The sequence below is a fragment of the Phyllobates terribilis genome, unplaced genomic scaffold (assembly GCF_046119375.1).
Source record: "Phyllobates terribilis strain yellow unplaced genomic scaffold, ASM4611937v1 Scaffold_4__5_contigs__length_816908805, whole genome shotgun sequence".
In the NCBI taxonomy this organism is placed as follows: domain Eukaryota; kingdom Metazoa; phylum Chordata; class Amphibia; order Anura; family Dendrobatidae; genus Phyllobates; species Phyllobates terribilis.
This window is the reverse complement of record NW_027362764.1, coordinates 604,387,511-604,403,710: the sequence shown is the minus strand read 5'-3', so window position 1 is coordinate 604,403,710 and position 16,200 is coordinate 604,387,511. Positions and strand designations below refer to the sequence as shown.

At 42.2% G+C, this 16,200-nt stretch overlaps 1 protein-coding gene across 4 annotated transcripts in view; it reads right to left on the bottom strand.

The window, feature by feature from the left end:
- MAPRE2 (microtubule associated protein RP/EB family member 2) overlaps positions 1 to 16,200 on the bottom strand; it is a 208,835-nt gene that overhangs the window by 16,153 nt on the left and 176,482 nt on the right. For all 4 annotated transcript variants that reach the window (XM_073679266.1, XM_073679267.1, XM_073679268.1 and 1 more), the window contains one exon: positions 12,231 to 12,444. In XM_073679266.1, the coding sequence (XP_073535367.1) occupies positions 12,231 to 12,444 (214 nt within the window). The remainder of the gene's footprint in view (positions 1 to 12,230; positions 12,445 to 16,200) is intronic.

The following is a 16,200-nucleotide window of genomic DNA, read 5'->3' as shown; positions in this document are numbered from 1 at the left end:
ATATTTTACAGACCTCCATCCACCCACAGTAACAACAGTTTCCACACCGGTAATAACTGCAGGGTTTCCTATCTAGCCAGGTTCCTGGTTTAGTTGGTCTTTGGTATAGACTATGTACAAGACGGTCCCCGATCGATCTTCCTCTTCTGTAGGTTACACTGGGGGAAGCGTGCCTAGTGGGATACTACTATAGCGAGCCTCCACATCGATAGAGGCCAAGACGGTACTCTCCTCTATAGTGATCCCCTCCAATTGGGTCAACAGGTGCAGTGTATCACGGGTGTACGATGGTAGAGCAGTGACAAATGGACGTAGTATACGGTCAATGTACACACCAACATTTTGTGACAGGGAGTCAATGCCAGCGACTATAGGGCGTCCCCCGAGAGGGCTAAGGCCCTTATGAACTTTAGGCAGGGCATAAAACGTTGGTGTTGTAGGTGAATTAGGTGACAGGAATTAAATTCGTTATTGGATAATAGACATTTATCCCTACCATCTTCCAAAATCCTCATAAGAGTCTTACTATAGGCTTCGGTAGGGTCCCTCGGTAAAATCTCATAGGTATCACTGTCCCTCAAGAGTGCCCAACACATAGTCAGTTATTTCTTGTGGTCGAGGAGGACTAGATTACCCCCTTTGTCCGATGCCTTTATTATAAGATCCTTATTTTTCTCCAACCTAGCAAGGGCCAATTCTTCATTGGTGGACAAATTAGATGCCTACCCAGGAGGCTGTTTTGGGATTTTAGATAGGTCCTCCTCCACCAATTTGACAAAGATGTCTACACTTTGTACGTAATCTTTGTACTTCTCCTTTTTAGATCTGTAAAGGGACCAAGTCCCCTTTCCCTGATATCCTGCTGTTGGCCCTCCTGTGCAAGTCCTACTAGTGCTCAATAGCCTTCAAAATCCTCGTCCATAAGCCCCAGCCAGTGGCATTGCTCCCTGTCATGTCGTTGGAAAAATGATCTCTATTTTAGATTACGTCCAAATATGTTAATGCATATTCTTCCCTTGATAGTGTGAGCGATGTTAGATTGATAATCTGGCCTTGGTTTATCAAGGCCTTTTTCTCAGATCGTAAGCCATAGGAGGCCTCCCCCCTAAAAAAGAGGAGTGTGAAGATGAAGGTAATGGGGATGTACGTCGTGTACCCAAGCCCAGAGTGGAAGGTGCCTCCCTCCATCCTGTCTGTGGTTGGCTGAGTTGATTTTTTCCTGGCCACCTACGTCTGTATGGCCTACCTCTGTTGTATGGGCTCTCCGGACCCAGCGGTGATGCCATTGTACCTGCGCATGGGCACTAGATTATAGACCTCTAGGGTCTATTTGTCAGGCATATGCAATTTTGACAATGGGACAGGGGAGTCTAATGGGCTATATAGGACCATATATCATGGGGGAGTCTGGTATACATCAATACATTAATTAAGGTGGGTACATAAACCTGGCTCTGGACATTGTTCCATAGCCAGCTACCCTGCAGCAACCCCATCTAGCCTACTATCCTGCAGCAATCCATAATATGCAGCTTCATCCATTCTGGAAATAGGATTCAACTATCGGCCTCCTGATGAACCATAATGATTGGAGAAAAGCGTTGAGGCAAAGCTTGAAATATGAGATAAGTGTACTAATCTATTTTTTGCATACCTATTTATTATCATCATTATGTTAGGAATAACTTTGTACTAGAACAGGCAGTCACCTTATCCTTTGTGCTTAGTTCACCGGTAGGGCACAACAGGGATAGGAAGGGACAGCCGCCATTGTGCGGGGGTGCCAACCTCCGCGCTAGGCAGGATCAAGTTAGAGTTGTGTCAGGGCAATATAAGTATATATCACTTATTCTCCTCAGGGAGTTATGTCATTACTGAAAGCTGATAGTTGTTGCATTGGTTTTTAATACACGGGTATTGGCGTGTTTTAAGAATTAATAATAAAGATATAAATTTTAGAAGATTTACATGTTTACACAGTTGGTAACTACCTGCCTGATCTGCTGTGCACCGCAATTCTCACACTTCCTGTGACATCACATCGACAGGACAGCTCCTTCTTTTCTGCTTTGCTCTGTCCAAGGGGCGTCACTGCCGACGTCATGCTGTGATTCACAGCCAGTTCCCTGCTGCCTAAGTACGTGCAAATCCGCTGAGCTAGTGCAATTTATATTGCATCTGCAGTGTGGGCGATAAGTCTGCTAGTCTATACCCAGCATAGGCACTGAAAATCAGAGTCACTTGCAGATTTAGCAACTACCTACCAATAAGACTGTGTGCCCACGGTGCATTTTTGAAGCGTTTCCACAGCGGCAAAAACGCTGCAGAAACACAAACATATGGTAGAAGGCCTGCCATGTTCCCCAATGATAATCCACATGTGCTGTGCACATGCTGTGGAAATTTCCGCTGCGGATTATCATTGTGGAAAAAAACGCAGCACTACCAATTATTTTGCGGAAGCGCTGCGTTTTCGCCGCCATTGACTTGCATTGAAATCGCTTGGATTCCGCATCACTGCATCTGTACATGCGGATTCCATGCGTTTCAATGTGCGGGTGGTATCCGGGTCAGGAGGAGAGGAGACTCTCCTCCGGACCCGGTTACCATAGAACCTGTGAAAAAAAGAATAAAATAAAAAATAAATATTATACTTACCTTCTGATGGCCCCCGGTCTCCTTGTCTTCACTTGCCGGCAGATCGCGGTGGACTGAAGGACCTGCGCTGATGTCATTTGGTCATGTGACGGCAGGTCCTTCAGTGTAGTGTACTGCGAGCTGCAGGCAAGCCGAGACGCATGGAATCAAGACTCCGGGGGCCATCAGAAGGTAAGTATAGATTTATTTTTTTATTTTTTAACATTCTTTCAGGTCACAGTATATAAATCCATGGCGGTTGCATGGATTTATATAGTGTGACCAAGTTGTCAAGCACTTTCCAAGTGATGCTAAAATCGCTTGTAAAGCGCTTGTCAACCCGCATGCGGAAATGCATGTGAAGAACGCTTCACATCCGCATGTCCCTGGCAGGAAAAACGCATGTACAATCCGCATGTACAATCCGCATGCGTTTTTTCTGCCAGGGATATGCAGAAACGCTCAGGAAAAAATCCTGAGAGTTTCTGCATCGTGGGCACATAGACTGCCTTTAAAGCGAGTGTCACCACATTTGAAATCAAGCTCTGGAGGCAGAGTTCTTCTCCAGGCAGCGTCCTCCCCAGAGCCTGGAAGAGGTCATTTATATAAAGTGATAAGATGATTTATCAGCAACAAGACATCTGATACAGGGATCACTCTCCTCAGCAGTCTATAACCTGTACGTTCATTGATAGGTCAAATGTGGAGACAGACTCCCTTTCACTTAGAGATTCCCTAACGCTCCTCCTGCCGGCCTACCCAGGTCACCTTCCAGTCTTTGTGCTGCCCCATCTTGCTAGAAAAGCAAAAGCAATCACTGCCAGCAGCAGTGACCGTGTGCAGATTACAAAATAGAATAAGTCACCAAGTTTAGATTGCATAATCTGAGACCAGCATAACGCAGAGACCAAGATGCAGAGATAAAGACAAACACAGAGACCCTGATTCCAGCGATGTATCACTTACTGGGCGGCTCAGTGTAGTTGTTATAAAATCACCATTTTATCAGCAGTAGAATCACTAGAGGACTACTTGGCCTGTCGCCATGTAATCCAACCATGCCCCTACCACTGATTGACAACTTTATGGGTCACTGTGCTTAGACAGAAGGCTGTCAATCATTGGTGTGGGTGGGGTTATACAGAGCTCAGAATAGAACTGCAGCAGATAAAACAGTTTTTGCTCAAACCTACTAAGGTAAGTAACACATCGCTGGGATCAGTGTGTCTGCTCCTACATCATGCTTCTCTCAGATGGGGTAGCAAAAATCTAGTGACAAATTACTTTTACGTTCTTTACACCAACCTCATCAAATTACATCTGTATTTATGGACTCTACTTTGTCACAAAGTGGGAAGCAGGTTTCCCAATCATCCACCAAAACACAGAATGGTCCATCAGACTGCCAAATAGTGACATAGGATTCATTTTTCCTGCATTGTGCATGTGGATCTTAAGCTTGGATCCAGCTGTTCAACCATAGAAAACTATTTAATGAAACTACAAATGCACAATTCCTTTGCCGATGTCACTTCCAAAGGCAGTTTTGAGCCCTTTGGTATGATCAACGTAAATGGTTATAGCCATGTTCTTGATTTTATGCATCTGTTTGCAATAGATCTGATTGAAACAACTCAACAATTCGTATGAGTGTACACATACTTTTTGCTGTGATATGTTTATACACACACACACACACTATATACTCTCAACATTGAAATTGCGTCACAAATAAAGAAAAGTTGTGGAATTATGGAAATTACAGTATCAATAGACAAATTATTGATATGCAAATGAGGAAAACATGGAAACAACATTTTCAGAACATCTCTATTTATTCCTGGACCAATTTTATTCTTTTTTTTCATCAATTAAGCCACTTCTTATTACCAGCTCCACAGTGTTCCATGATATCACTAATGCTTTGGAAATTTTGATATATTTCAACAAGGAGATCCCTTTGCTGTGTTGTAAGCTGTATACGGTCCATGGCTTTTGCTGTAAAGTTCAACTGAGTAAATGTCAGGAAAATCCTACTAGAACAGCTAAACTCTATATGGGGATTATTAGAATCATTGTAAAGGATGGCAGCTGTGTACTGACTACTATATAACATGAGTTTAAACTTGATTGGATAATTCTGAACCAATTATAAGAGGGTGTTCACACTCATGCAACCACATTATTTTAGTGTTTTGCTATTTTTATTTTCCCTCTCAAAATTATTTCAGTTTGTTTCTCAATGGATTTTTACAGATTATGAGTGACTTTAAAGGTGGAAAAAGGTGTGAGATATATATATATATATATATACATACATATACACACACACACCCTGGCTTACAACCTGGCTACTCATATTCGGCTGAGCTAGCCCCAGCTTGGTCAAACAAAACAGCTATCATTTATAGCAGCCACTGATACTTGCGGTTCTCTGCACACAGCCAGTGCAGACTTTTCTCAGAGAACTTCTGGCCTGTCTTTGGCTCCAGGACACATCCAGTCTGGTCAGCTTCCCCAGCAGACTGACTTAGATGAACACCTAGCCAGTTTATATGTAGAGCTAGCCAGCTGCACCTAATCAAAGCCTGCAGAGCTAGGAATTAATCCTAGCCTACCTGGCATTGCTACAACACACACACTATAACAAGTGGATATGTACTTACAGTACTATTTTAGCAGCGACAAGTATCAAAAATTAAGCATTCTTGCCATCTATTACAAAATAAAACTTAAAAAACAAACAGCTGATACAGGAGAACAATAGCTATAATTTCACTGCAGAAAAAGAGAAGCATGTTTAGGAAGCAGGGTCCTTTGGCAGCACTACTTGCCGCACACGCACTCCTCTGTTAGGTAGTGTTTATAAAGAAGACCCCTGTGAGACAGAGACCTTCCATTAGACAAGTTCCAGTGACTGGAGGACACGGTTCACAAGCCGATGTGCCATCTGCCAGATCCCAGCTGGTGCAGAGGATCGTACACATTTCTGTGAACCTCCTAAAAATGTTCAGTTAACTTTGTAAAGAGAAAACTACCTGCCCTGTGTTCATGCAGCATGCCGCCTAAATAAGGACGAAGAAAGTGTGGGCTTGGTCTTCAAGGACAACAGTGGGAGATCCTCAGTCTGTGACTCTGATATTTATTCATAATCTAAAAATACATACTAACCAGTTTATTGGCCTTCTATTAGGTCAGGGACTGACTTAGATGACCCGTGGACAACATTTGTACTGTAAAGCCAGTGGGAAACATAATTCTAAGCCATGATTGTAAAGTGTGTGTAATAAAGAGAAGTTACCAGTAGGGGTCTCTGCAGAGCAACCTTTAGAACATCAGATAAATTACTTGCCATCCATCACACGTTGCCATCTGCTGAAGTCAATTTTTAGTTAAAAAGGAAAGAGCTGTAAATAAACCAAATTAAAACACTGAAGTCCATCATGTAGGGGCTGAATATAAGCCTGCATATTCACGCCATCATATAGTATACAGTACTTCCTTATTCCTAAAGGATACACTACTCGAACAACCCCTTCTGAATACCTACGCTTCCCCCAAGTAAAATAACACACATACCCACCCCCAGTGGGGGGGCCATTTCAGTGGTGTCAGCACTGGCTCTCCCAGTGCTCACATAACATTATGTCATGCGACCCCAGCAGCCAATCAGCGCTGGCTTCACGTCCCTCTCCTATAGCGCAGTGGTATCTCCCATCTCTGAAGCAGGAAGGCTCACACAGCTGTCCAGATAGTAAAGACACATTTGTCTCCTTTTACCTCATTAACTTTCCCTGGAGTTTAGTTGTGAGCTATAGAGTTGAACCTATTTAAGAACTGCGCTTCACTGTTATACTTTAGAAGAATTACTCCTGATTTTAGACACTTTCTTCCAAAACATCAATGGCTAAACAATGTTTGATCATAGTATCACAGTATTTTTTTTTTCAGCTCCAATTGCAAATTATGGAGGGCTACAAATGCAAACCTCGTATACATCAGCATGTATATGGAGTACCAGGTATTTTCATATCAATATTTTACAAAATGCTTCACAAATACAAGAGATGACCTAATAAAGTTTATCCTTCTAAAAACAGATTAATTTACGAATCTATAATAATCAGGAGACACAGGCAGCAAAGAGCCCCCGTGCAAGAACAGTAAATGTGCAGCTTGCTTTTAATAGCTCATAATAGAGAATACCCTTATCGCTCTCTAACAATCCAGCAGTAATGTGAGCTAGAGAATCCATTACCCTGTCTCTTCGATACAGTCTAATAGACAGTAGGTGCTGCTTTAAAGATGGTAGCCAGACCCTTAACCTACCGGGCCTCTGTGCAGCTCTAGGATGCACCAATGTTATGTCTGTAATAACATTAACACTATAGAACTGCTCTGAGCGTGTCCTTTACTAAATACATGTTTGCATTTCAGTACTGCTATTTGCAAAATTGTCTCTTCAGAGAGGAAGAGGACTAGAATAGAACTATGGCCACCTATAGGAAGTAGCAATCCTAAAAGTCAATATTCACTCTCTAACTAGCTATTTATAAGGAATCTGTCACCATGGCTTTGTCATTATTCCAGCCATGTGTCACTTATTGGGCTGCTTGCTGCTTCAATGAAATCAGTGTTTTAATCAGAAGATTATCACTAGAGGACTAGTAAAGCTGCTGCTATGTAGTCCTCCATATTCATGAACTCTATATAATCCTGCCCCCACCCTTGATTGGCAGCTTTCTGCCTATGCACTGAATACCCATAAAGCTGCCAATCAGTGGAGTGTGCGGGGTTATACAGCGCTCTGCATTCAGAGAACTGTTAGATCAGCAGTAGATAGGACTGCAATAAGCAGCCCAGTTACTGACAGATTGCTGGAATCCAAGTCTCTGCCCCTACATTTTGCTCCTTTCAGGTAGGGTAGCAAAAACCTTGTAAAAGATATCCTGTCCTTAATTATGCTCTATATAGGTTTGCACAGAAGCAGACCTGTAGAGTTTGCTCTTGTCATATACTTCCGGGTTATGGCTTTGATACAGCTTTTAGGAGCTCCATCTGATCATCTGTTTGCCAACTCTGTGGACATATACAATGGTCATGTCCTGCCACACTATACAGAACCCATCCACTGTGGTCAGTCGTGTTTCACATAGAGGAATGCAATAGCTGCTGCTGGACAGGCACTTTGTATCTGGACACGTTCCAGTTCACATGACTGCAGGCTTCTTCTACTGAGAGCGTGCATTACCTCACACACCAAGGTATGTGTCTATTTCCCACCAGCACAGAATATTATGAAAAAATATATCTCCCATTTGGTAAATCAACGAACCCTCAACCATGGGGTGCACAACTATACCCTTTGAGTAAAACCATAAAGTATGAAGCAGCGCAAGTACAACATGGAGTTTCGCAAAAATCTTGATCTTGCAACATCTGGTATTTTCATGCCAGTTTTGGCCAGCTCCACCAAAATGGGTGTGATGGGCGACGCCTGTTTGTCTAATTCATGGCGAGCTGTGACATGCCTTACGCCATACATCTTACTTCAGTTAGGGACGGAGTCACATGCCACTTTTGAGGTGCTCCTAATTAATTAAGAGGCATCTCACTCCACCATGTTCCCTCATCAACGCCGGCATGAACAACTTGCTGAATTGGGGCCAAAGTGTCCTGATAAAAACTGTCCTAGAGAAAGAGTAAAGCCGGGCACAGGGAGAATCGGGTGGATCGTGTCCCATAATTGTGCAAGTTGACAAGGATGTTATATCCCTGCAGGGCGAGAAATGAAGAACACAGCGAAAGAGCGCATGGCAGTAGTGACCAACCAGGAAAAAGACTGTACAGGAAACTATGTCATGTGTATGCCAATTTCAGGCCATGATACGTGATCAAAATCACCCGTACAAGTCCATTGATCACTTGGCTACTCATGAGCTGCCCAGTTTATCACTGCAATGGGAAGGAGGAGAAGCTTTGCAATTTTTTGTTTTCATTTTTGCATACAAGTAAAGCACTGATGAGACACTGATGGGAAAAACTGACACTGATGAAAATCGAACTTTAATCTTACAAGAAAAAGAAAATGGACACCTGAATAAGGCCTAAGGCTCCTTCCACATTACACTTTTGCCCACGTTTGCTGGTCCCGTCGGGACTTGCGTCCGAACCTCCAGCAAAACAAGTTTCGGGTGTATGCACAGACCAGGCCATTGATTATAATGATGCTGACAGAGTGAACGTGTGCTATGACGTGGATCATTTTTGGGCATATACGAATATTCCAGGCGGACACTCAGACATAGTCTAACACTACTGTGGGTCTGAATGTCCGCCTCCACTAGGCATATACCCCTGAAAATGATATATGTCAGAACACACGTCGACTGTTGGCACCATTACAGTCAATGGCCCCCATCGGCGCATACACCTGAATCCCGTTTAGCGGGGGGTTCAGGCACAAGCCACGACGGGACCCATGAACAAAAATGCAATGTGAAAGGAGTCTTAGACAAAAAGATAATTTTAAGACTTTCATAGAAACTACCTGTTTTGCAAAACCAAAAGTAGTGAAAACTATTTGGTCATAGAGGCAATTCAAATAAAAGTCTGACCTCTTAATGGAGAAGAGACGAGTATACAGATTGTGCTAGAGGCATATTACTTTGAGCCACTACTGACCTCCGTTAATAATTTAAAAGGAGTGGTCCACTACTTTTTACGATTGCCCCAATGTATTAACCCTGTATTTTTAAGACTTTTTATAAATACCTTTGGTAGTCTTTATTGTCTGTGAGTGGCGCTATGCTCACAGGCATAACGTGACCCCCGGCTGCAGCCAGCTCTGACATCCACTGATGTCACATCATGTTCCGGCTGCAGCCGGGGGTCTCTCTCTTCTGCGTTCCACGATGAGTGATGGGCTGTGGGCGGGGTTATCCCCTGCGTCACACCCAGCATCCACCATGCGCCTTCTCTCTCCTCATTCATTGGGAAAGCGCGCGGTGGATGCAGGGTATGATGCGGGGGTAACCCCACCCACAGCCCAGCATCCACCGCGGGGACGGCAGTGCTGAGTCACTCCTTACTTGACGTGACAGCGGAAGAAAGAGCCGGCTGCAGCCGGGGGTCATGTGATGCCTGTGAGCAGCCAAGGATAGCGCCGCTTACAGGCAATAAAGACTACCAAAGGTAATCACAATAAGTCTTAAAATCACAGGGTTAATACATTGGGGCAATCGTAAAAAGTAGTGGACAACTTCTTTAAGGAGTATAAAAATACATAATTATACTAAAAACTCATGCATATACAGATATACAGTACAGACCAAAAGTTTGGACACACCTTCTCATTTAAAGATTTTTCTGCATTTTCTTGACTATGAAAATTGTACATTCACACTGAAGGCATCAAAACTATGAATTAACACATGTGGAATTATATACTTAACAAAAAAGTGTGAAACAACTGAAAATATGTCTTATATTCTAGGTTCTTGAAAGTAACCACCTTTTGCTTTGATGACTGCTTTGCACACTCTTGGCATTATCTTGATGAGCTTCAAGAGGTAGTCACCGGAAATGGTTTTCACTTCACAGGTGTCCCCTGTCAGGCTTAATAAGTGGGATTTCTTGCCTTATAAATGGGGTTGGGACCATCAGTTGTGTTGTGCAGAAGTCTGGTGGATACACAGCTGATAGTCCTACTGAATAGACTGTTAGAATTTGTATTATGGCAAGTAAAAAGCAGCTAAGTAAAGAAAAACGAGTGGCCATCATTACTTTAAGAAATGAAGGTCAGTCAGTGCGAAAAATTGGGAAAACTTTGAAAGTGTCCCCAAGTGCGGTTGCAAAAACCATCAAGCGCTACAAAGAAACTGGCTCACATGAGGACCGCCCCAGGAAAAGAAGACCAAGAGTCACCTCTGCTTCTGAGGATAAGTTTATCCGAGTCACCAGCCTCAGAAATCGCAGGTTAACAGCTGCTCAGATTAGAGACCAGGTCAATGCCACACAGAGTTCTTGCAGCAGACACATCTCTTGAACAACTGTTAAGAGGAGACTTTGTGCATCAGGCCTTCATGGTAAAATAGCTGCTAGGAAACCACTGCTAAGAACAGGCAACAAGCAGAAGAGACTTGTTTGGGCTAAAGAACACAAGGAATGGCCATTAGACCAGTGGAAATCTGTGCTTTGGTCTGATGAGTCCAAATTTGAGATCTTTGGTTCCAACCACCGTGTCTTTGTGCGACGCAGAAAAGGTGAACAGATGGACTCTACATGCCTGGTTCCCACCGTGAAGCATGGAGAAGGAGGTGTGATGGTGTGGGGGTGCTTTGCTGGTGACACTGTTGGGGATTTATTCAAAATTTAAGGCATACTGAACCAGCATGGCTTCCACAGCATCTTGCAGCGGCACGCTATTCCATCCGGTTTGCGTTTAGTTGGACCATCATTTATTTTTCAACAGGACAATGACCTCATACACACCTCCAGGCAGTGTAAGGGCTATTTGACCAAGAGGGAGAGTGATGGGGTGCTACGCCAGATGACCTGGCCTCCACAGTCACCAGACCTGAACCCAATCGAGATGGTTTGGGGTGAGCTGGACCACAGAGTGAAGGCAAAAGGGCCAACAAGTGCTAAGCATCTCTGGGAACTCCTTCAAGATTGTTGGAAGACCATTTCCGGTGACTACCTCTTGAAGCTCATCAAGAGAATGCCAAGAGTGTGCAAAGCAGTCATCAAAGCAAAAGGTGGCTACTTTGAAGAACCTAGAATATAAGACATATTTTCAGTTGTTTCACACTTTTTTGTTAAGTATATAATTCCACATGTGTTAATTCATAGTTTTGATGCCTTCAGTGTGAATGTACAATTTTCATAGTCCTGAAAACACAGAAAAATCTTTAAATGAGAAGGTGTGTCCAAACTTTTGGTCTGTACTGTACATTATTCACTTTTAAAGGCGGCATCGCCCTACATCCCTAAAATAGTTTTGCTCAAAATAAACAAGGGATAAAAGTGACATTTTTCTTTTGAACATAAAATGTCTGTAATTTGTTAAAACAGATTTTGTAATGACCCCATGGTTTATCTGTCAGACAATCATATAAAGAGTAGATATAAACTCAGGAGACACAGATATGTAGCCTCTGATGTCAGAGAAGATAACAAGAAGGACTAAAACAGCACTGGAATTCAGATTAAATTTTATGAGTCTGAACAGGGGTCATATAAGGTCACCTAGACCCCGAGGAAGCGCATATTATATATACCATGACATGACAATGCACCAAGAGGATGCTGGAACTCAACCCCAATCCTGCGAGGAATGATGCTCAGAGCAACTCGCATTCTTCAGTCATTACCAATTACTGGCAAATTAACTTTCTCAGGACACAGAATACCATTCCTAAAGTAAGGTTCAGTTCTGTACCACCAAGTGTCCATGTACTATTACCTATTTATAATTCCCTGTACACACATTTATATAAAACCATCATCTTTTGCATCATATGCATAAAAGTTTGCTATAAATTATTATCTAGAAAAACAATGTGCTTTGCCTCTTTTGCTATAGGTCGTACCTGCTGTGGGGGAGTTGGCATGATGAGACTTTTTTGGCAGGTTGAAGATCTGTTCACCGGGGTCTGGGGGAGGCAGGGCATCCTGTCCTTGTCTGGCTTCCATTGGATCATATTCTTTACCATCATAGTTCGCATCAAAGAATTTCTTAAACCATTGAATAAAATCCAGGTTGTCTTGGAATCGTCCTTTGACCAGCTTTTCTACTGGTATGACCTAATAAGTAACCAGTAACGAGTCAATGAAGTATAGTACCGGAGCAACAATAACAAATATACAACCCTACACTGCAAACATTGACTGCAAATCCATACCAGATCAGCACCAAAACCTGACCGCTTTGGTAGCAGATTTTACCCTACCCTAATCACAGGGGTAACAAATTGTGGATACAAAATTACACAGCATGCCTTTAACGCTACAAACATTTTTATTTTTCTTTGCTACATATTTACATATGGGCTTTTATACACCTTATCCACAGGCAATGAACTGTAAACTGCTGCTGATTTACATTGAGGGGACGCTACAGCAATTCTAAGTTCAGAATAAAAGAAAAACAAAAAAGAACTGCATTTGTCATAAACACAAAAAAAGGATTCCCCCACCCCCCCCAAAAAAAAACAACAAAAAAACCCTGCATAACAGATCACTGATACAAAAATGCATTAAGAATTGCAGCAGTGCTCATTAATAACCATTAGCCCTAGATCCCCCTTATAACGCTATTTCTACAGTGAAACATGTCGGAAGGGTGCTGGGGGTGGGGGGGGGGCTCATATTCAAATTGTTTATTTTAGCTCCACTCTTCAATTTGTGGAGGTGTGCATTGCAGCATCACCTTCGATAAATAATACTTCATGTCCTAATGTGTAGTTAAAGAGGCTGTGCGCTACTTTTACAATGATGGCTTATCCTTGGGATAGGTCATCAAAGTCTGATTGGCCAGGGTCTGACATCTGGCACCCCCGCCAATCAGCTGTTATCGGTGTCGGCGGCCAGAACTACTTACTTGCAGAGATGCTCAGTCTGCTTGTAGTGGCCGTGGATTGGTACTGCACATCAGCCTCCTATTAAAAGCAATAGGAGACGGATGTGCAGTACCCAGTAGCAGCCTTTATAAGTAGACGGCCAGCTCTGCAAGTAAGTACGGTACCTCCGGTTGGAGGCCGCCAACACCGATGACAGCTGATCAGCGGGAGTGCCAGATGTCGGACCCTGGCCAATCAGACTTTGATGACCTATCCCAAGGATAAGCCATCAATGTAAAAGTAGTGGACAACCTCTTTAATACGCCATATAGTAGCTATTCCCTTTGCAATCTGTGTTTGTTAAATTAGCATGACCTATCTAAGTTTAGTAGTGAAAACTTTATCATTATATTTATTTCTACACAATTTATTGATAAATCTAATCTTATATTGGACAGGTTACCTATCCTTATATTCTCTACTCCTATATAATGTTTTGATATAGTTAATCCTGTATTGGACAGGTTATTAAATCTTCTATTTTTCATTTTATATAATCTATTAATTTATCTACTTCTGTAATGGACAGGCTATTAATCCTTGTATTACCAATTGTTATATCTATTCCTGTACTGGACAGGTCACTCATCTGCACAATACATATAATACATATTAGCATTAGGGAATAGGCACTAATTATTTCTGTTAATCTGCAGGTTAACAAAATAAATATGTCACTATAATTGTGACGATAATATCACATTTTCTGAAACACCACTACTTTATTTCTATTATAACCATCTATGATATGAGAAAAGAAATTGAAAGAGACCCCAATTTCAGTGATGTGTCACTAACTAAGCTGCTTGCTGTAGTTTCAATACAAATTAGTGTTTTATCAGCAGGAGATCACTTGAGGACTAGTTGTCTTCCATATTCATGAGCACTGTATAACTGCACCCCCCCCCCCACTGATTATCTGCTTTCTGCCTATGCACAGTGTACACAGAAAGCTGCCAATCAGTGGTGTGGGTAGGGTTATCCAGGGCTAAGCATCCAGAGAACTGCTAGATCTGCTGCAGAGAAAACGGTGATTTTATCAAAACTACATCAAGCAGCCTAATAAGGGATACATCATTGGAATCACGGCCTCTGTCCCTACGTCATGTTGCTGTCAGATTACATAGCAAAAACTTGGTGACAGACTCCTCTTAACAGCTGGATAACACAAAGTATTACGTTTTTATTTCTATCAGAACCAACAAAGCATTTAAAAGGCAGTCGGTCATGACAGAACTACTGTTCAAACCAAGTACAGACACTCAGTGCACCCTTGGTGTGGCCAAAAGTTTAAAAACACCTTCCCACCTACATGTTTCTCAGTTATCTCCGCCCTTCTCTGATTGGCTTTATAGAGATCAAGAAGGGGGTGGAGACAGAAGGACAACAAGTGGGAAGGTGCACCATGTTTGGCCAAGCCAAGGGTGCACCAAGCGCCTTTACTTGGCTGTAACAGTCATTCTGTGCTGTCAAGTCCCTTCAACTATGGCAAATACACTGAACAAATACCCTAAAAACACTAACGGGATATTTATTAAAAATTAAAAATGAGTAACTAATTATTCACCAGTGAACATAAGCTTTTCTGTGCATTTTCCATCTGTAATTTTATTTTCTGGGTCCATTCTATGCTGATTCATGTCATAATAATCCTTGTAGGATTTGTTTTCTATATACTCCTGTACCCCTTAATATTGGCTGTCTGCAAGTACACTGAGGGGAGAGGAGTCAGGATGTACAGCCTGAATATTTATCTAAAATGCATAGACAACCCACAATTATTATGGACAAACTGGAGAACTATAGTGAATTGTATAGATCAATATATGGATATAAACTAAATAGCAGCACTTATTGCGAGCTGTAAAATGGCGATAATTACAATGATATGCCCAAGTACCTGAATAAAGGATGTAGGTTTTTCTTTTTCATGGACACTAGGGAAAAAGTCCCTTATTTTTAAGGACTGGCCACTAATTTCTGGAGTTGGTAACCCGGAGTGGAATCAGTCTTCAGTAAGATGGCCTTTACATAAAATATGCGTTTGTGACCATGAGATTTAACCGTTTGGTATTTGTGAATATCCCTTTCTGGCCACATAACTAAGCCATGAGTCTAATGGTCCTCTTCTGCCTCTAACTGGCTCTATAGCCTTAGGAAGGCTGTGTACCACCCATACAAGTCTGACCCAAAAGGGTGCGGGGGGGCACAACATGAGGTGTCAATTCTCCTTCTCCTACAAGCCCCTTTGCCTACAGTGTAGACACCTTGGAAAATAAAGAATTATATCTGAAATAAGACTAATAATAGTGCTTTATTAAAGGGATGTCTCTTCTCTACAGATATTTGTACAAGCAAATGATATTCTAATGTGCAGCACTAGTTGACCCAGTACATAACCACTGAGCCATGAGAATCAGTAGACAAAACACTACTGCTTATCTTGTGAGCGCTAGATAATAGGAGAGTCATGTTAACAAGTGATAAGATACCTACAGTAATCTCCAGCCAGTATATTTTTGGAATACTTGTGGATGGGAACCTACTCAAGAGTAGAACGTTACATGGGTGCATTTACTATATACCAAGTAATATTTGCACTAGAAAAGTGAAAAGAGCTGCACGTCCACAGGTAAACTAAAAGCACTACATGCTATGATTGAGGGCATCTAGGATGCCGGAAATGCGTCTGTTTTTTATCTTTGTATGTTGGGTTTTATGGTGTAAAGAAATAAATTAGTGCTTTTATTTTACCTGGGGAAGTGCCGCTCTTTTCACTTTTTCACTGTTGCCGAGCCACACCAGCCAGAGTCATGGCACACACCGGTTCTCCTCCCATGGACTTCCAACACACAAAGCGTGGTAAGCTCTGATTCTTTTTTCTAAGATTTGCACTGTTCAGGCATAATAATAAAATATTGTGTAGATCCTGAAAATGCTG